This window comes from Sinocyclocheilus grahami, unplaced genomic scaffold, assembly GCF_001515645.1.
Source record: "Sinocyclocheilus grahami isolate Dianchi unplaced genomic scaffold, SAMN03320097.WGS_v1.1 scaffold130.1, whole genome shotgun sequence".
NCBI lineage: Eukaryota > Metazoa > Chordata > Actinopteri > Cypriniformes > Cyprinidae > Sinocyclocheilus > Sinocyclocheilus grahami.
The window spans coordinates 170,164-192,173 of NW_015505309.1; the positions used below are offsets into that span (position 1 = coordinate 170,164).

At 36.9% G+C, this 22,010-nt stretch overlaps 1 protein-coding gene and 1 long non-coding RNA gene across 2 annotated transcripts in view; one reads left to right on the top strand and one right to left on the bottom strand.

Moving 5' to 3' along the window:
• The window catches only part of rabep2 (rabaptin, RAB GTPase binding effector protein 2), a 23,627-nt gene continuing 1,617 nt past the window's right edge, over positions 1 to 22,010 (bottom strand). The window contains exons 2-13 of the mRNA XM_016279383.1: positions 10,774 to 10,938; positions 6,539 to 6,627; positions 6,007 to 6,342; positions 5,541 to 5,636; positions 5,106 to 5,204; positions 4,888 to 4,998; positions 4,673 to 4,751; positions 4,421 to 4,432; positions 3,613 to 3,668; positions 2,849 to 2,947; positions 2,659 to 2,775; positions 1 to 1,531 (exon numbers count right to left, since the gene is read on the bottom strand). Of these exons, the coding sequence (XP_016134869.1) occupies positions 1,430 to 1,531; positions 2,659 to 2,775; positions 2,849 to 2,947; positions 3,613 to 3,668; positions 4,421 to 4,432; positions 4,673 to 4,751; positions 4,888 to 4,998; positions 5,106 to 5,204; positions 5,541 to 5,636; positions 6,007 to 6,342; positions 6,539 to 6,627; positions 10,774 to 10,915 (1,338 nt within the window). The 5' untranslated portion in view covers positions 10,916 to 10,938 and the 3' untranslated portion in view covers positions 1 to 1,429. The remainder of the gene's footprint in view (positions 1,532 to 2,658; positions 2,776 to 2,848; positions 2,948 to 3,612; positions 3,669 to 4,420; positions 4,433 to 4,672; positions 4,752 to 4,887; positions 4,999 to 5,105; positions 5,205 to 5,540; positions 5,637 to 6,006; positions 6,343 to 6,538; positions 6,628 to 10,773; positions 10,939 to 22,010) is intronic.
• The window catches only part of LOC107590567 (uncharacterized), a 23,312-nt gene continuing 13,512 nt past the window's right edge, over positions 12,211 to 22,010 (top strand). The window contains exons 1-2 of the long non-coding RNA XR_001609802.1: positions 12,211 to 12,221; positions 16,223 to 16,228. This is a non-coding gene — a long non-coding RNA (uncharacterized lncRNA). The remainder of the gene's footprint in view (positions 12,222 to 16,222; positions 16,229 to 22,010) is intronic.

A 22,010-nucleotide genomic window follows, 5' to 3' on the forward strand; every position in this document is an offset into this window, starting at 1 on the left:
TGTGGTCTGTTACTGTCTTTTAGTTGAATCTTTAATTTTTTCATACACATGTAATGCACTCAGATTTGTTACTAACATTGTTCTACATTTATATGAATGAACATTTATTAGCTCCATTCAAACTTCGATTTAGTGTTTTATCATCTCATTAACATACCACTGATCTTCCACGGTTCATTGGCTCAGGCACCAGATACTTCAATGAAATGTTGGCTCTTTCCATTAAAGTGACTTTGGCCTTAAACTGAATGCACAAATAATTATAGTAGGGTAGGTAGTATTATAGCAGGGGGCAACTGTTACACACAATTTATTCAGAAAGGTGATGGCACCTTTTCAGAATAAGTTCTCTATCTGTCTGATAACAGTAAATATGAATATTTCACTTTGAAATAAAGTTTCAACAAAAAACCATTAGAGGTACAAAAAATATTTTAAGGTGTAATATTTTCTTAAGATGTCTAAGGTTTTAATGCAATTAATTTAAAGTAATATTTATTTTATCTCTTGGTTGTTGGCTTTAAATTAACAAAAGGAATATGCCAACACTATTGCTGGTGGATATCATAAAAGATTTCATCATGGTTGTGAAGCTGGGGACAATTGTAACTACTTATGAATAAAAATGGTATGAATTTGAAGATTTAATCTTTAAAACACTAATATATTGTAAGACTAGCATCTAGTCAACAACTAAATTACACGTCACTTATTAAAATAGTGTAGTAAAAAGTTTGCATCTCATTTCAAACAATTGTAATGCACTTACCATTTAATCTTTCACTTTAAAACATTATTTAAGACAAAAATAATTAGTACCATATAAAGGCGAGAAATATTCAGACCTATTATATGGAATAATATTAAGTTTTACGATATTCCTTCTCAATATGTTTATTAATGATATTGTTCTTTGGCACATAACATTTTTCCTTATAGCGACAGCAGGTAGATCTGTAGTAGTCTGGGTTATAAAGGAAAAAATATATATTATAAAGTTACAAATGCCCCCAGTATGTTTTTTTGGTATGTTTATTTTGCTGGTGACAGGTGCTGAATATAAGTAATATATATCCATCAGTGTCTATTAGGAAAAAAGGATTAGGCCGGAAAGATAAAACTTACACTGCAGTAGCACAAAGTCTAGTACAGCTAGTAGTCAGTGTATTAGCTTTTCACAAAATTCAAGTATTAGCAATTCCAGTTTGTCAAGGTATCATGTTTTTCCCCATATAGTTTGAGTTCATTAGAAGAAGTGTGAACCCATGAGTGCAGGAATGGCCATTTAGTTCATGGCACTGCAGGTTTTTTTTTTTTTTTTTGTATGTAGGCAGCCCACCTCAGCTTGGCCCTTTCTGATGACCACCTCCTTTCCCACCAGAGTCTCTTCCCTTTGGTTGGCCAAAATGTCACCTATTCTTATATCGTTTCATGTGGCATCAGCAGCTAAATCGGTGTCTTCAAGCTCCTCCCCTAGAATGTGCTTCACTTGGTTTAAAGATTCCGCTTGGCGAATCTGTTCCAATTTCACCTGAGAACGCAGAGAGAAGAAATGAAAAGACTATTTAAAAAAAAACTTATGCTTAAAGTTTTTGTCACAGACAGAGTATGAGGCTGCGTTTACACTGGCAGAAAAAAATCAGATTTTTTGCCCACATCTGACACAGATCAGAATTTGATGCATGCGTGTAAACACAAAAATCCACACGAGATCCGATTTTTTTCGCATCCGATCGGAGCGGTTTCGAAATGTGGTTTTAAATCAGATACATATCCGATATCTGCACATCCGACCTACGTCTAAACACGCATATCCGATTCTTCTTGTCAATTACGTCACTGTTCCACGACGGATTGCGTTGAACGTCATCATTTCGCGCCTGTTTCAAGCACGAGTTGCACGCGGCGTCACGATATTTATGTGTTGCGATGGATGGAAGTTAGTGGAGCCAGGAGGAGGCATCACGTTTAATTTGTTTATGGGGAGAGGCATCAACCCAGGCAAAACTGCATGGTTCATACAGAAATCGGGCTGTGACTATGAAGACATGGCACGGGCCATGCATGAGGGTGGCTACAACCGAACCTGGCTGCAATGCCAACGCAAGATAAAGAGCATTAAAGCCAAATATAAGGAGGCCAAGGATCACAACAACCGTAGTGGACAGAACAACCTGTCCATTTTATGAGCAAATGGAGTGAGTTTTGGGCGATAAACCTAGCTGCTGACCCCCTGAAGTTCTGGACAGTTTGACGGCTGAAGACATGCCAAAGAATGAAAATGCGGATGCAGAAGAAGGTATTAATTAACAGTATCCATTCATTTAGTTTAAAAGTTTAAAAGATGAATAAGCAGAAGTCCATGCAGAATTCGAGGGTCAGTCGTTGCGCTCATGGTCGTGAAAGCCAATGGAATGATTTTAGGTGGGAGATTAGTGTAAACATGGATACGAGGCGTGTCTAAAGTGAATGTAAACAGGCGGGACAAAAAATCGGATATGGTGAAAATATCGGATCTGTGCATTAAGACTTGCAGTGTAAACGCAGCCTGAGAGTAGAAATCATGTAGTGAGGACACAGCCATATGTGTGTGCAGAGACTGCAGAATTTATGCAGGATGAGTATAAACTCGATGCTGATCCTAAATCAGTGAAGTACCTGCAGTGACTGCGACAGCTGCACAAAATCCTTCTGCACAGCTTGACTAGTGTCTAGTTGAGAGCGCAGACTGATCACCTGACTGCGACACTCTAAACACTGCTGCTGTAATGCTGCCTGAAAGACATAGAGAGATGTAAACTACTATATAATCATATTTAATGATATTCACACCAAGATGCAGGCCTACCTTCTCCTGGATGTGAGATTTGTTTTCCTTCTGAAGGTGAGAAAGCGCCACTCGCAGACCTTGCACCTCCACACGACACTCCTGCAGCTCAGCCTCCAACTGCACACACAGATGGGACAATGGATACATTCTTATTGGAGTACTAGTGTACTGCACTGTACACAAAATTATGCCAAGCTAATGTTAGGCATTATACAACAAACATTTCAAACAACACTATGCTACATTGTTGTCTACATTATGTATGACATTATCTATGACTACATTATGTTTCATTTTGTGAATGCATCCAATTATAAAGGAATAAATAATTTATCCACTTTGTAATATTGTGTAAAAAATGTCTTAACTATTGGTAGTCTGATTAAATGAGTCGAACACAGATACATAAATACACACACACACATAAACATGCATAGCATATTTAGAAAGTATAAATATTTAATAACAACAACAACCACAATATACAGATGTTCTTACTTCCAGTTAATTTGTCACAATGAAATTGGCAGGTCAAGTTAGACTAAAAGCAAAGTACCTAAGCTTACAGAGAAATCCTAAAGGTTACAGTGCCACTGAAGTACAAACAAGCAAATGGCACTTGACATTCAAAAAATGTCTTAATAGACTGATTTGATTGAGCATTTTAGCAATACACAGTGGACTCATATATGACAAGAAACAAGCAAAAGGATGTGGAGAACATTTTTGAATACCACCTAGTCCCATAAGAAATAACACCTGAGAATTAAAAGCTGCCATACCTTTTCCTTTTGGACCCGTATGCGGTCTGTCGCTACTGTCAGGCTGGCAAGCTTAACTGAGGGAGAGAGAATTCAATCGCAAACTGACACTGGACACACAGTTTCATGGCAAGACACTAAAATATCAACACCTGCCCTCATACAACAAGTAGGATCTACACTATTGACAAAAAGTTAAAGTATATATGACTTACCTTCTAAAATTTCTGGAGGAGCAGATAAGACAAGAAAGATGAGGAGAAGAGACAAAAAGGAGAACATGTCATTGAGGAGAGAACACAATCAAAAGCTTCAACAAACAGGACAAATGCCAGACATGATTGAAATGATTCATTGTGAAACATTTTATTTAAATGTTTCACGAACAGTGAGGGAAAGCAAAGTCTCTTCGCAAAAACGTGTATGTCAAATGCATAAATGTAATGTAATCTAATGATATAGACAAACCGCTCTCTTCTGTGCATGTCTCCAGCTGTTCCTGTAGGTTGACTATTTCAATACGAAGCCTCTCCTCACAGTGAGCTGCCTATGTATAGAGATACACACTGACTTAATGACTTAAGACAAATACACACACACCATATTCAATTGTGCCACAGTCCACACCTCTGGCCTCCTTTCGTGAAACCCGCTTATAAACACACACACACACACCTCTAGTGTTGGACTGTGGGGTGGAAGGCTATTTTCATCCACATCAGTGTCTTCACCTTTCAACTTGGAGAGTTCATTACAAACTCTCTTCTGAGAGTAAGACAGATCTGCCTGCGTGCACTATTGACAAAAAGTTAAAGTATATATGACTTACCTTCTAAAATTTCTGGAGGAGCAGATGAGACAAGAAAGATGAGGAGAAGAGACAAAAAGGAGAACATGTCATTGAGGAGAGAACACAATCAAAAGCTTCAACAAACAGGACAAATGCCAGACATGATTGAAATGATTCATTGTGAAACATTTCTTTAAATGTTTCACGAACAGTGAGGGAAAGCAAAGTCTCTTCACAAAAACGTGTGTGTCAAATGCATAAATGTAATGTAATCTAATGATATAGACAAACCGCTCTCTTCTGTGCGTGTCTCCAGCTGTTCCTGTAGGTTGACTATTTCAATACGAAGCCTCTCCTCACAGTGAGCTGCCTATGTATAGAGATACACACTGACTTAATGACTTAAGACAAATACACACACACCATATTCAATTGTGCCACAGTCCACACCTCTGGCCTCCTTTCGTGAAACCCGCTTACAAACACACACACACACACACACACACCTCTAGTGTTGGACTGTGGGGTGGAAGGCTATTTTCATCCACATCAGTGTCTTCACCTTTCAACTTGGAGAGTTCATTACAAACTCTCTTCTGAGAGTAAGACAGATCTGCCTGCGTGAAAAAGTACATGCAGACTATTAAACAGTTTGTGATATCATCAAGATTTCGGATTATGGATTCCTGCTGCCCTTTGATTGGACCATTCACCTGCTACTCACCAATCTGCTCTGAACGGCATTTTGTGACTGGCTAAAAGATTTCTGTAGGTCTTGAAGAAAGGTCTCAGATGTTTGCACCTGAGACTGAAGCACTGACAACTGCAATAGACAAAAACACAAAGATATAGATATATTTGATATCTTTGCTTTGAAAGTAATCAACTGTAGATCTGCTATATCAGGGTGTATGCTCAAAGCAATTAAACCACATTCAACCACTCAAACATTTGGGGTCAGTTAAATTTTTGTACATAATTTTATTCAGCAAGAATGCATTAAATTAATTTAAAAGTGACAGTTTCTACTTCAAATAAATGCTGATCTTTTGAACTGTATCACTGTATAACTGTTTTCACAAAAATATTAAGGAATGCAACTGTTTCTGAATGTGTTTAATTTGGTCTGTGTGGCGAAAGAGGAACAGAGTTTCTGTACCTCTTTTTGTGTCTCTGTGCTTTGCACATCCAGTTCTCTCTCCAGCTCAGCTTTCTGCTTTTGAAGCTCTGTCACCTCCTCTTGAAGCTCTACAAGCTAAAAATGCCACGATATCAGATTCAACAAGTTAGCTGAAAGATAGTGACATCATGCACTGACATCAGTGATCTCTAATGCACTGATTAACAAACAACAGGCTAGAAATGTCCCACACCTTTTGACTAATACATTTCCATGATGTTTCAAATCGTTTGCCATTACTGGATTAGGACTGCACTCATGAAGAGTAATTTATAGCTGTTAAACGTTTTAGAGCCAAGTGTAACTAGAAAAACTTTCCATTACTTTTTAGTATTTTGTTCATTTTCATGACTTTTCCACACCTGGCAACCACAATCTTAAAATTTCCTGATACAGTTTTCCATGGTCGTCGGAATCCTGCTAGAAAAACTAGACGCATACTGACTTGTGCTTGCAATTTGTCCCAGTCTGAATGCGTGACCAGTCTGTGCCCCGGTGGTGGCAGGTAGATCGCTTCAGGCACTAATGTTCCTGTGGACACCAGGGAGGCGGTGTCATCTTGAGGGGGCGGATGTCGGGGCAAAGAGGGTGTGTCCAGAGAGAAAGAAGACAGGGAGGCCGAGTCACAGTGCTGGGGAAAGTAGTCCATCATAAGGCCTGTTGTCTCTGCATCTGATGTCTCTGCCAACAGCTCCAGTGGATCAGAGTCAGACCCTGAGCCCTCTTGGTCAGCACCCTGTGGAGGAGAGGTACCCTCCACTTTGCCCTTTTTAGAGATCCCCTGCATGCACAAAGAAATGTGTAAAATGTAGAAGTGACATAGGCGCACTATAATACAGACACCAAAAGATCTTTCAAAAAGGGAAACAGACACATAATGTGTCAAAAAATATCAGTACATATTTCTTGGCCTCAGTACTTGGATAACAAAAAGGGTAAAAAGAAAAAGAGAAGGCAGGACACAGAAACACACAAACCTTAGTCTCCTTGGGCGAAGTGGCTCTCCTCCACTGTGCTCGTTCTGACAGCAGAACAGATATTCTAGCATCATACTGAGCAACTGTTTCTAAGATGGGGAAAAAAACAGGATGTGAAAAAAATTGGGATCGGTCACAAAGTAATACTGAAACACATTCCCTGTCGCTTCCAGTTCTTTGGGTTTAATTCCATTTCATGACATTCAAGCTGGCAAATGAAATGAAATTGCAATCAACTGAACTTCTGAATTCTAACATACTTCTAAATGCAACGGCTTATCGAACAAGAAAAAAATAGTTTTTTTTTTTATTGATTGCATTTACACATTTGGCAGATGTTTTTATACAAAGTGACTTACACTGCTTACAAGGTACACATTTTAACAGTTCATGCATTCCCTGGAAATCAAACCCATGACCATGGCATTGCTAGCGCTATGCTCTACTGTTTAACCAGAGGAATTTGGTTGTTAATTGGATTGTGAAAAGTGAGTGTTGCATACAGGAATGTGATTGGCAATAGCGCAGACTTAAATACATCAGCAGGGATGAAGTGAGTTGTATCTCATTTTGATTAAAGATAACAAGGTCATTCCGATGTCACTGCAAAAAGCTCTGGCCTTACAACTTTATTAGCTAGACTTCTTCCTTACTTTAAAGTGGAAACACATTTCACCCCCACCTATTAGTGAATTAAAGAGGTGTTTACTTATATAAAGCTCGAGAAAATCAGATTCTCACTCACAGGCTCCTTAAAAAGTTAGTTCACCTAAAAATGAAAATTCTGTCATTAATTACTCACCCTCATGTCGTTCCAAACCTGTAAGACCTTCATTCATCTTCTGAACACAAATTAAGATATTTTTGATGAAATCCGAGCGCTTTCTGACCCCGCATAGACAGCAATGCAACTGAAACGTTCAAGGCCCAGAAAGGTAGTAAGAACATCGTTACAATAGTCCATGTAACATCAGTGGTTCAACCGTAATTTTATGACGCTACGAGAATACTTTTTGTGCGCAAAGAAAACAAAAATAACGACTTTATTCAACAATTTCTTCTCTTCCGTGTCAGTTTTTGACATGCGTTCACGGGAGTACCACGACACATGCGTGTGATGCTGCTGATGCTGAAGCTGGCATTCTGACGCAGAACGCTCATGCACTGTGCCTTGTTTGCAAGCAGAGGAAGACGCATGCTGTACATAAAACAGTCTTCGTAAACATGTCTGAAGATTTCCAGAGAGGATTACTTGCAATTTTTTGCCCAGCCTTACTTATTTTAACCAGAGTATACAGACGATGAACTAAGAGAGAGATGGACGTTCTATGTCAGAACGCCAGCTCCTCCGTCTGCAGCACCACACGCATGCACTGTGGTACTGTCGTAAACGTGCGTCGAAGACTGACACGGAAGAGAAGAAATTGTTGAATAAAGTTGTTATTTTTGTTTTCTTTGCACACAAAAAGTATTCTCGTAGCTTCATAAAATTATGGTTGAACCATTTTGGTTGACACCTCAGGCTCTGACCGTGGAACATCAAGCACTAAAAATCTGAAGAGGATGTTTCCATGCAAAACATGTGGCAAACAAGAGTTTGTTCTGGAGAAGAGGCTAAAGAAGCACTCAAGGAAACATGTAGGGCGTAGGTTGCAGGATGAAAAGAAAATGAGAAGAGAGCAAGCTCTAATGGAAACGAAGCTTGAGGAACAAGAAAAAAGGAGATCGGAGGAAAAAGAGAGGCTTGATGATAAGATGTCAACAAGTAATCACAACCCAGCATGTGTTCTTTACAAAAACCTAAAGATGGATCTGAATATACCTTCACATTTCATAGTTTTAAATCACGAAAACAGATAAGCTTGATTTGTTTTAATGATAAGATCTTTAAAATCTTTAGAAATCAGTGGAACCAGAATTAAGAAATGTATTATTATCATTAAGAAAATTCAGGAAAAACGTGGTTCCTGTGTCTGCACAATTTGTGGTAATGTCTCTCAGATTTCATAAAATATCTTAGTTTGTGTTCCAAAGATGAACGAAGGTCTTACGAGTTTGGAACGACATGAGGGCGAGTAATTATTGACAATTTTTATTTTTGGGTGAAGTAACCATTTAAAGACCTTTGATGTCCCTTTTTGGATAATATACTGGCTGACTCTACAGACAGTTAAGCTGAGCACTAGGGGTGTGCGATATTGACAAAAAATTATCTCTCTATATTTTCTGGGATTTTATCGATAACGATAATTAGACGATTTTTGCTGAGTGTGTTATCGTGCTGGTACCTTAAGGACTGCCGAAGACAGCTGACTCCTAATGTTTTTTTATATTCTTCATATTCTGTCTGGTGGTCAGTTCATACGAATAGAAATTAATCTTTTCCAATAAGTTTAAACTGATTTTTGCATTTTATGGGCATTTTTACTTTTATAAAGCCATTTTTTCTAAAAGTGTCCATTATCTTTTGAGTCAAATTCTTACATTTAATCGGGGAATTAGAATAATAAGACATTTGGGCTGTTACCAAGCAAATGAAATCAACACAGAAGCTGCATCTGAAGTGGCGTTTAGATGCATTTACACACATGTATTTTGTTTAATGCAAGACATGAATGCATTTAACCTGCAATTACAAATGCATAAATAAATTCATTCAAGAACGAAACACCGTCATGTTGCTCAGAAACACAAAACAGCGCTGTGGCTGTATTCTGAATGATTTTTGTTGGCGAAATAGAGCAAAAACAAGCAATATGGGGTCTAAAACGTAAGTCTCTTAATTAACTTGTTTATTGAATTCAATGTCACATTTGTAATCATGGTAATTTTTGGAGAAAAACGGCACTCTTCGTGTGAAATTGAATATCTATATGAAGTGCTATAAATATATAAATTTTCTGCCATCATGTCTTGAATTTGTGATCATTCTAAATGCATTTTAATAGACTGAATCATGCAGTGAAAGAAAACACACTAAATGCGCACACACACTAGTCTAGACTTGACGTAATGTATGCGTGCACTCTGTAGGGATGTTTTGAATGGTTTTTGCAAAATACACGATAATGTCAAATCGCACATCGTTAAAACAACAATTACGATATTATCGCAGACGATATATATCGCACACCCTTACTGAGCACCCCCTTTTATTTGTTTTTATTTACATATTTTATATTACATATTTTCTGTTATAGTTTTATTTCATTGACAGGTATTTTATTTTGCTGCATTATTGTACTTGGTAATTGGATGGGATTTTGATAATTGGGGTAAAAATATTGCGGAATCACAATTCGTGGCAAGAGATTTTATATACATAACCCACAATGTATGAAGAAAAAACAGGTCAGTTTTGATTTCGAGCCAAATTTAAAGGAAAAGTTCATTCACGAAAATAAAAAAAAAAAAAAAAAGTTTACTCTCCCTAGGTTTCAAACCTGTATGCTGAAAAAACTTCATAAAAGTACCATAAAATTAATTAAAATGACTTATGTCAGACGTCTTCTGAAAGCTTTGCGTGATGAACAGACTGAAATTTAGTCATTATTCAATAATAATGACTGGCTCGCAGTGAAGCATTACTGTAATATACATGATTTATCCATGCACATCATCAGTCTTTTTAAATTCATGTGCCCTCATAACCTTTCATCAAAAACATGAACTTCCCTTCCCTTCCTTCTCTGATGACGTGTGCATCAGTGTGAATGACAGACAATAATCCCTCCCTTTTAGCAACTTGTCACTCACTTGAGCAACCTGTCACTCCACTCCAGCAACTTGTCACTCACAAATAAACAAATGACAAAAATCCAATGATTGAATCAATTCCTGATTGACAAAGTCAAGTCCCATCCTATTTTTTTCTCATTAGAGAAGCTATTCGTCACAATAGTTAAGAAAAGATGATGACATTTTCCATTTCATGCCAACTTCAAAAGGTTTTTTTTTATGGCGTTTTGCACTTTTGGGTACAAAATTTCATTGCTATCATGATGTATGGAAAGAACTGTTCTTCTCCTTATGCGTTTCACAGAAAAAACGGTTTGGAACGACATGAAACATTGACAACAACAGTACATTTTTAGATAAACTACTTTAAAGACGCGCTGTGGTTTTTCTCCACAGAACAGAAGTTCCAAGATTAATCAACAACGCCCAAACAGACTTGTGCTTTACCTCCACCTTAGGTGACCACACTCCTTCAATCCCTCCCTCTCACTCCTCACCTCTCAGAGCTTCCTGCAAGGACTGAATCTCCTGGTCGCATTGTTTTTGCAGTTCCTGCAGCTCCTCCTGTTTGCCAAGCTCGCAGATCCTCGCCACACCCTGCCAGTGTTCCAGCTGAGCTCGACACTCGATTAGCTGCATCTGCAGTTCTGTTTCAGCTTCTACTGAAGGAAAACACAGAAGGGCTTCAGAAATCTCTTCTAAATAGCCTTGTTCCCTTTCTCCTCTACTCTTATTTTTAAAGAATCATTTAACATAGGTGCATAATACAAAAATAGGTGCGTGACAGATAAGTGACGCACATAAGAGAGCTCTACATCATTAACAGGATGGATTTTGGCAAAAGCAGATTAACACCAAGAGCACTTGATTTGTCCAATGCCTAGTCAGGATTTTAAAAATCTTATATTGATTCTGGTCATAAACACCTGTTGATTTCTGCTGCACTGATTTGCTGTTGTTGTTATTATTAACAGAAATCAAGAAGTGCTGTAAAGTTAATTTTAGGTTTGATATTGGCTGCATATTTGCCTAGGCTGCTTTAGGGACCGTCTACAAATTCAACTCACAGTGCAAAACAAAGTCAAATAATTAATTCTAATTAATGTTTAAAGGGTTATAGTACATGCCTAGTGAGCACACCGACTTATCTTGTGAATACCTCCCTTACTGTACTTACAGTACAACAAATAAGTTTATGAAAATAATTACAGTAATTCACAAAAAGAAAAATTATATTTCAAACATTGTAATAGGTGGCTAGACTGACTTACTACAGCTGAAATTTTGCCATGAACTCTCTTACTGTATGTACAGTACACAAATATTTAGAAAAAAATAAGTAATTCACCAAAAAGGTTTATTCATTTGACAAATGTTGTAGTAGGTTCCTAGTAGCCAGACTGACTTACTACAGGTGAAATTTTGCCAATACCTCCTTTTCTGTATGTACAACACACAAATATTTTTATAAAAAAAAAGTTACTGTAATTCATCAAAAGTTTTTTTTTTTTTTTTTTAAATGTTCCTGATATTTATTTATTTAGTTTTGTTTTTTGGATATGTTTTTCATATCGGTTCATGCTCGATTTTCACAGTTGATTTTCTAGCATGTTAAAACGCTTGGTCCTCTCAGTTTTCTTGTCAGTTTGTTACATGAATGCTCAGTTCAGGTTTGCATTATTTTGTTCCCTCGTTTGGTGTCACTATTTATACTCAAAGTTTCTCCTTAGTCTTTGTTCTGGTATTAGTCATATTTTTGTTTATTTTAGTGTTGTGTTATTTCTCCTCTGATTCTCTATTTTTCTGTTGGTGGATTTAAATAAAATTTCTCTGGATTTTGATTCCAGCCACCAGTGAATGTTTTTACTCAGCAATGTGACAGAATACCAGAACCCCACAACAAATCTAGACTTGCCAGATGCGTGTATGCACTCTTCTTGGAGCAGTGGTGGAGATCCCTCGAGGACCACATGAGGGATTTTTACAAGCGTCTTGTTTGACTTTGTTTCCTGACCACTCGTAAAGCTTATTTTAACACGCCAGGCTTAATGAGCAGATGAGGCCACAACTGCCCACCAGTGATCCTAGAGAATGTTTGTGGACTTTGTGGAGTGTGCGCTCGCCACCTATGGAACGTCTCAGTTACTGCTGTAACCCTTGTTCTCTGAATGAGGGAACAGAGAGGTTACATTGATACTGACATATGGGGTCACACTTGTAAGCATCAATAACCTTCAGTTAAGAAGAGAAAGAGCCAATGAACTGTGGTTGGTGAGATTTGCATGCCAAATCTCCTCCGATACCCATGGGGTATATAAGGAAATCGGTAGCACACTCACCGCAGATTTCCCAGCTGTAGAGCTGAGATGGGATCCCGGCACCCCACAGGTGGCCAGCAGTTGTAGCATGAGGGACGTATCATCTCCATTCTCTCATTCAAGGAACGAGGGTTAAAACAGTAACTGAGATCTTCCCTTTCATTTAATCACGTGCGACATTACATTCCCTATGGAAAACACCACAACCAACAGCCCTTCCCAGGACCCCATGAAAATCACCAGTCTACTGTAATGTGGGACAGACAAGACAGGATTACATGGGAGCAGTCCTTACGGTTCCTAAAAATACTGAAGTCATTTACGATTTCTCTAATTTACGACAAAGCACTGCGGAAAGCGTGCCCGTGAAAGGGAAAACGTAATGCTACAGAGGCCACACCCTGCCCAGAAGGGGAGGAAATATGTGGAGAACTACATACAAACTGACAGGTGGCAGTAACAATGTATGGAGATTAGGGTTGGATATCATTTGAATTTTATCATTTCTGATTCTGCGTATCGATTCCGATTCTTTTCGATTCCCAGTTTTGATTCCAATGTGATTAAATAATGATATCAAACATTTATCTTGTGTCTCTTTTTTGCAAACCATTTATTGGAGCTGAATACCATGAACAAAAATCAACAGGCTACATAAAAACTGGACTCTTTAAGAGCTGTTTAAGTGCAAAATAGAACTGCATGATTCTGGATAAATTGAGTTTTTTTTCCCCCAAATGGAAGTTGTGGTTCTCTCATGACTTTGAAGAAAGAAAAAAAACATTAGACAACTAAACAAAATCACATGTAATTTATGAATGAATGATTAAATGACTCACCCCCAAATGGAAGTTGTGGTTCTCTCATGACTTTGAAGAAAAAAAAAACATTAGACAACTAAACAAAATCACATGTAATTTATGAATGAATGATTAAATGACTCACTCAAGATGTACTTTCATTACTGGATGAAGCAGCGAATACTGGATGAATCTTTGTAATTTAGCAGTGTTAATTTGACAGCAAATTTTGATTTAGTTTTAGTCATAGTCTTTTGACTAAAATGCCATTTAGTTTTAGTCATATTTTAGTCATCTGAATTGTTTTTAATTTTAGTCGACTAAATCTATAGTAAATTTAGTCGGCTAAAATCTAATGGGTTTAGTTACAGTGCATTTATTAAGCATTTCTCTAAAATGTCCAAACTCATTATATAGGTTTATTAAAGTTTTATCATGATAGACATCGATATAACTGCAGGGACACACAACATGCCTTTATGTTAAAATTAAATAAAACCACTTCTCATAAAGAACAAGAACATGGTCTTCGTTTTAATGAAATACCAATGGTTATATAGGCTAATTATGCATTCTTTACAGAGACTTGTTTACCATATTCTTCATTCTTTCAAGCAGACATTTATTTAAAAATAAATTTAGATTAATCTTTAGTGCTGCTAAAGTTTTTCAGTCAAGAGCAGTGCGTGATTTTCTGTCTTTCATTTGTTGCTTGATTAACATCAATGACTCGGACAATAGCAACTAAATTAAGCTGCTGTCCCTTTAAAACCGAATACACAGCTGCAATGGATGCAATGCACTGATACACGTTCTCCCTACTGTATATGTTCACTTAAGACGTAATCAACTGTGTTTACGTGAATTTCTGTGTGAGACGCGATTTCTGTGTGTAGCCTATGCTTCGGTGTCTGCGCTCAGAAAACCGGACCAAATTGAGTTCTCTCTTGCGTCGTCAGATTTATCCATGTGTCTGCTCTTTTCTTACTCCCACATATCGACATTTTTGAATGTTTTATGCGACGTGCAGCAACCAAGAGTGTTAGCTTATGTCCCGCCTGTTTATATGCATCTAAGTTAATCTCTGAACCATGCAGCAGATTCGTTCTGAATGAACGTTCTATCAACTGGAAGAACAAAATACAGGTATTTGCAAGGGAAAGACACAGGGTACACAGTGGAAAAATAAATGCAGATTACCAAACCAGAAATCCCAGTGCGGAGCACAAGGCCATGTGCAGGGGCTGACAAGCAAGGCATTCACACAAGCACAAAGTCAGGTGTCAGACAAAGAGCCGCTCAGATGTTCTGAAACATTGAATATGGTCCACATAAATCCGCAGGGCAAGAACAGGACACAGCAGTGCGAGGGCTGGGTCTGCCTCCTCCAGGGGAGCTTGCAGGTTCACCACCTGATCTCGAAAGGGAGTGACAATCCACGGGAGTTGACCAAATCCAACTCCATAGTGAGGAAAGATATACTTTGCACAGGGGAGAGTTTTCTCTTTTCCCAGTTGAACCAAAGTCCCAAACGGTCTAAGTGACTGAGCACAAGGTCCCAGTGTTGGCACAACAAATCTTGAGAGTGAGCTAGTCATTGAGATTCAAGATTTGGATGCCAATCTCCCTGAGGGGCGTGAGGGTACCCTTCATTGACATTGGATACTGTCATGAAACAAACACTCTTGAACTTGAGCGGGCACCTGGTGAACTGAATCGTATAGCTGAGTCTGACCGTATACAGCAGCCACCGAGCCAGACAGGGGAGTGCTAACCAGGCCCCCAGATTCTGCACAAACAGTACCAGTGGAGTCACAGACGTGCCCGAGGAGGGGCAGTGAGATGGAGCACTAGGGCCCAACCGAGGAAAAGAATCGTCAGTATGAATGAGAAGAGAGCCTGTCTGGATCAGAGGATCCCGCGATGGGTTGGCAGGAAGGCACCGCATGAGGAAGTGACACATCCTCGAACCACTGAGGTGAAGGAGAGGGTGACCGAGGATGAGGAGGCAGCGTGAAGCTCATTGTTAGTTGACCCAGAACAGTACACCCAGAGATAGAGGGGACTGCTTTCTTGATGAAATTTTGGGTACCGGCGGCGGTGGAACAGAACCAAAATGGCCACTAGAAACAACAACCTTTGGAATATGAAAAACCTTTTTGGTGAATTACTGTAATTATTTTCACAAAATTATTTGTGTACTGTACCTACAGTAAAGGAGGTAATGGCAGAAAGTAACCAGTAGTAAGTCAGTTTGGTCATCAGGAAACTACCACAACCTTTGAAAAGGTTGGGGGAAAAAAACTTTTGGTGAATTACAGTAATTATTTTGATGAAAATATTTGTATACTGTACATGCTGTAACGTAGGTGGTGTCAAAATTTCACTTGTAGTAAGTCAGTCTGCCAACTAGAAACCTACTACAACCTTTGGAATATGGAAAAAAAAAAACTTTTGATGATTTATTGTAATTATTTTCATAAAAATATTTGTGCACTGTACATAAAGTAAGGGGTATTGGCAATATTTCAGCTGTAGTAAGTTGGTCTGGCCACCAGAAACCTACTACAATATTTGGAATATGAAAAAACAAAAAAGATGCTTTTGGCTTATTCCAGTATTTTTTCACAGGGTTTCTGCAGGTATCATCAAATCTAATTTAATGCTTTTTAATGCCATTTTAAAAAATGTTTAATGCCATACACGACCATACATACATTACATATACATACATATATATATACATATATATATATTATATATTACTACGCACACTACCAGTCAAAGGTTTTTAATATTTTTGAAACAAGTATCTTCTGCTCACTAAGGCTGCAGTAATAGTAATATTGAGAAATATTATTTGAATTTAAAATACATTTTTCTATTTGAATATCTGTTCAAATGCAATTGATTCCTGTGATGGCAAAGCTGAATTTTCAGCATCATTACTCCAGTCTTCAGTGTCACATGACCCTTCAGAAATCATTCTAATATGCTGAGTTTCTGCTCTGTTATGATTATTGGTGCTCAATCATTAATAACAGTTCTTATTATTATCATCAATATTTAATTTCTGCTTTATATTTTTGTGCAAATTATGACATTTTACTTTTCAGCATAAATTTCATAAATAAAGTTCAGCATAAATTTCAAATAAATGCTGATTTATTTTAAATAAAATATTTAGTAACATTATAAATATTTATTCATTTATAGACATCATTAAATGTCTTTACTGTCACTTTTGATCAATTTAATTTGTTCTTGTTGAATAAAAGTATTAAAAAAAATGTATTGTATTTTTGAATGGTAATATATTATTGGTTTCCACAAAACAAAACAAAACAAAAAAGAATAAGCACAACTGTTTTCTATACTGATAATCAGAAAAGTTTCTAGAGCAGCAAATCAGCAAATTAGAATGATTTCAATGAAGACTGGAGTAATGATGCTGAAAATTCAGCTTTGAATCACAGGAATAAATTATTTTAAAATGTACTATTTTAAAATGTATTCACATAAAAAAAACTGTTATTTTAAATTGAAATAATATTTTACAATATTCCTGTTTTTATTGTATTTTTGATCAAATAAATGTAGCCTTAGTAAGCATAAGATACTTCTTTCAAACACATTAAAAAATCTTAATGATCCCAAACTTAAATTCAATTATTAAATTAAATTAACCATTCAATTTCACGATAATGCAATGATGACAATCTTGGATATGTGAGAGAATCTACAATTTAAACTATCACTTCTTTATCAGTTCTTACTTACTGAAATCAGCATATTTGTGATTTTAAACTGATTTCCAAGGTGTTTTTTTTAACTAAAGATAGGGCAATTTTTTTCCCTAATCAAAATGTTTGCATTATCTTTCACTTAAATTATTAAATTAAATTAACCATTCAATTTCACGATAATGCAATGATGACAATCTTGGATATGTGAGAGAATCTACATAATTTAAACTATCACTTCTTTATCAGTTCTTACTTACTGAAATCAGCATATTTGTGATTTTAAACTGATTTCCAAGGTGTTTTTTTTTTAACTAAAGATAGGGCAATTTTTTTCCCTAATCAAAATGTTTGCATTATCTTTCACTTCAAATTCTTACATTTCATTAATGAATTTACATTTACATTGCAAAATTACAATTGCATGAATAATGTTATGAGCTTAGTGTTTTAAATAATTTTTAATATACAAATATTAAAAGTTGGAAAAAATGCAATGATACTTTAACAGGGTTTCTACAGACATGAACAAGTTAATTTTAAGACTTTTTAAGACCTTTTTAATACCACCTTATATGAAATTTAAGACCTAAACCTAAAGACTTAAACCTGTAATGGAAATACACATTTTATTACATACATATGTAATATTTAGCGCCTGACAATGTAAAGCGCTTTGAGTGCCTAGAAAAGCGCTATATAAATGTAATGAATTATTATTATTAATATTTAACGCGTTTAAATTAAAAAGAAAACAAAATATCATTGCTGTAATAAATGATATTACTACGATATACAGTGAACTTTTAATGTCAGCAGACAATATTCAATACAAAATATCCCCGCAAAATAACTGCATCACTGAGATTTTTGGTGGAGTAAACAATTTATTCTGAAGCAATATTTTCATTAGCATTCTATCAGCTTTTACATACTTAAATCTGCATATTTTTATTTACCTTTACAAAGGCTATTTTTAACTATTACTATTTTTAACCAAATTACAATTTATCAATAAATTCAATATACACTATAGGGCTGCTACCAGTCAGATTAAATAATTTACACTGCAAATAACAATAATTACAACTGCAATAAATAATGTTATGAGACGAATGTTTTAAATGCATTTATGAATATACAAATAAGAAATGTTGAGGGGAAAAATGCATACTTTTCAACATACTTCTCAACTAAACTACCAGTAAGTGGCGGTAAGTCATTGAGTCATTCATTCAACTGATTGAGTGTGTTATCATGCTGGTATCTTAAAGACTTTCGTGGACAGCTGACTCCTAAATTTTTCACATTCTTCATATTCTGTGTGGTGGTCTGATAGAAATGAATCTTTTCCAATAAGTTTAAATTGATTTTTACCTTTTATGGGCATTTTACCTTTATAAAGCCATTTTTTTCTATAAGTGTGCATTATCTCTTGAGTCAAATTCTTACATTTAATCAGTGAATAAGAATAATAAGTTATTTGGGCTGTTACCAAGTAAATGAAATCAGTATCAACAAAATTCATCTTTGCAATCCAGGCATAAGCTGCACCTGAAGTGGCATTTAGAAGCATTTACACACCATTTAATGCAGAACATGAATGCATTTAACCTGCAGTTACAAATGTATAAATAATTTGATATATTGAACATAAAAAAATTGAATACTGATATTTGAAATGATTTAAAAAATGAAAAGATACTTTAAATGTGAAATTAAAACCGCCAGCAAGCCACTCTTAATAAGTGAGTCATTGCGATTGAACTGAATCATTTAAACTGTTGATTCATTCAGGAACAAAACGCTGTCATGTTGCTCAAAGACGCAAAACAGCGCTTTGGCCTTGTTTGGAATTATTTTTGTTGGCGAAATAGTGCAATATGGTGTCTAAACCGTAAGTCTCTTAATAAAACTTCTAGTTTATTGAACTGTTGAATTTTTTTTTTTTTTTTTATCAATTACATTTGTATATGGTAATTTTTGGAGAGAAAAAAAGGCACTCTTCCGTGTGAAATTGATTAACTATAAGAAGTGGTATAAATGTCTTGAATTTGTGATCATTCTGAATGTATTTTAATAGACTGAATCATGCAGTGAAAGAGCGCACTGTAAATGCGCACACGCACAAGCCTTCACGTAATGCGTGCACTCTGTAGGTGTTTTGAATGTTTTTTGCGTTGTGAGAATATTGAGCAAGATAGCTCACTTGTCATGGTGTTACTGAACTATATCATGTTATGAATAAACTAAACATTCTGAATTTTTACCTCAGTGTGTTTCTTCTGAGTTTGTGTGCTGTTACGCTCATTTGTTCTGAAGTCTCGAGACAAAGAGACAAACAGAGAGAGCCTCAGTACGACCTTGTATTCTGCTAACTTACTGCAATTCTCTCTGATGACGCAGTAACTTACCGCGGGGAAGAAAAAATCTTCAGTCTGTCCAATGATTGTAAACATTCAGTCATTAGGTCCGTCAGACATAAGATATTTTAGCGGTAATGTGACCCAAAATATTTAAGACCCATCGAATCCGAATTTAAGACATTAAGACTTTTTAAGGCCTTATATTAGGAAAACGTTATTTAAGACATTAAGACTTAAGGACCCGTGGACACCCTGTTTAAAATATGAGTGTAAACCGCCAGTAGGTGGCGTCAAGTGACTGTGTTAATTAGCAAATTCCCTTTAAAGGGGTCATATGATGCATTTTAAATTTTTCCTTACTCTTTGGAGTGTTACAAGCTCTTGGTGCATAAAGAAGATCTGTAAAGTTGCAAAGACTAAAGTCTCAAATCCAAAGAGATATTCTTTATAAAAGTTAAGAGTCAGCCACACCTACCTAAAACGGCTCGTTCGAACACGCCCCAACATACCTACGTCGCTCTGTGGGAAGATTTGCATAACACCGCCCAAATATTCATGCAAAGAAAGAAGGCGTAACTTTTATTCTCGCTGTAGTTTTATTGTTTCCGCTGCCATATCGTAAAGACGCTGTGTGCTTCGTTGTGAGAGCGAAACTACTTTGTTTGGTCTTCCAAAAGAGGACGATATCTGCTTCGTCATGCCTGGAGCTGATCCGTGCTGGTCGATGAGGAAATACTACAACTTTGCGCTGTTGATTGCCGGATCGGCTTTTAACCGTGGATGAAGCGGAGTCCAGCCCGGAGTCGTCACATGTCCTTCTGGATGCTCCTTCGTCGAAATCGTCGGCCGCGCCGTTCTCAAGCCCGCGCCTCTGCTCGCTTTAACCCTCCGGCCGTTCCTCGCGCTAGCCCCCAGCCTCTGCTCACTCTAGGCCACCGTGTGTGACGCTGTTTCCCGTCTCACGCTTGAGGTATTCGGCCAATCACAACGCACTGGATAGCTGGCCAAACACAGCACACCTCACTTTTTCAGACCGATGAGCTTTGTAAAAATCAACGCGTTTCAGAAAGGCGGGACATAGAGGAGAAACAATAATGTACAGTATGTGGAAAATAATGTGTTTTTTGAACCTTAAACCGCATAAACATTTCATTACACCAAATAATGTTCTTTTTAGCAACATCATATGACCCCTTTAAGACAGGTATTCTATAGTCTTTGTTAATTAGTGAACATTTAAATCATTAGTTCAAGCGATTCATTCAGACGACTGATTCATTCAAGAATCAAGCAAGTGTATCTTTATGAATGGATCACTGAATCATGGGCTCGAATGATTAATTCAAAAGCGATGAGTCATTCAGTAACGAAACACCGCTGCGTGCTGCTCGGAGATTAGTGAATGATTATCACTCGTTTATAGAGTGAATAAAATCAATGTCAAATCTGCAATCGTGCTGATATTCGAGAATCAGCACTCTCTTGGTCGTCTCATGATGCTTAACTAGGCTTTATCATATGGTATAAATATATACAAAAAAATTCCACAGTATGTTTGTTCTACTCCTGCATCACAATGTTCATACTATCCATCCTAAATAGTATGTGAGGTTAGAATAAGTGTGCCCCAAAGCATAGTATGTTGAAAAGAGTATGCCAAAAGTCTCCGGATAATGTACTATTTCAGGTCGATTTTTGAAGTGTGGATCCGTGCACACTCTAATGGCTAATATTGCCCACAATACATTGCGAACTGGTGAAGAATTCTGTCCCGAACTACAAGCACAAATAAAACGCGTTAAACTACAAACATGGCGGATGTGCACGATCAACGGTTAGGTAGAGAGGCTTAGAAAAAGGGGTTTGAGTTACTAATATTCAACATTTAACCTGGTAAAAAATATTTATTTAATGTTATCTGAGTTATATTTCATCTGCAACAGCAATGTAAACTTTTATAAACATCCTTTTGGTCGTTAACTTTTAAATGCATCATAATGCAGAAAATACGAGCAGAGTTCTCGGCATGAAAGACCTGCGGCTAGCAGATCAATGTGCTACTTCTTTTCTCTCAGATACGGTAGGAAGTTAAATGAAATGCAATGTGGAGGATGTTAACTGAGACAAGATGATTGACAGGCCAGTTTACAGTGACAGGGTGCGTGTATCTATGCGACAGAGCATCCGTTAAAGTTGCAGTTGTGTGACGTGATAGTATGTCCCAAAGCTTGCCTACTCTTCTACTACACACTCAAAAGTGTGTAATGGCTAATATTGCCCACAATACATTGCGAACTGGTGAAGAATTCTGTCCCGAACTACAAGCACAAATAAAACGCGTTAAACTACAAACATGGCGGATGTGCACGATCAACGGTTAGGTAGAGAGGCTTAGAAAAAGGGGTTTGAGTTACTAATATTCAACATTTAACCTGGTAAAAAATATTTATTTAATGTTATCTGAGTTATATTTCATCTGCAACAGCAATGTAAACTTTTATAAACAT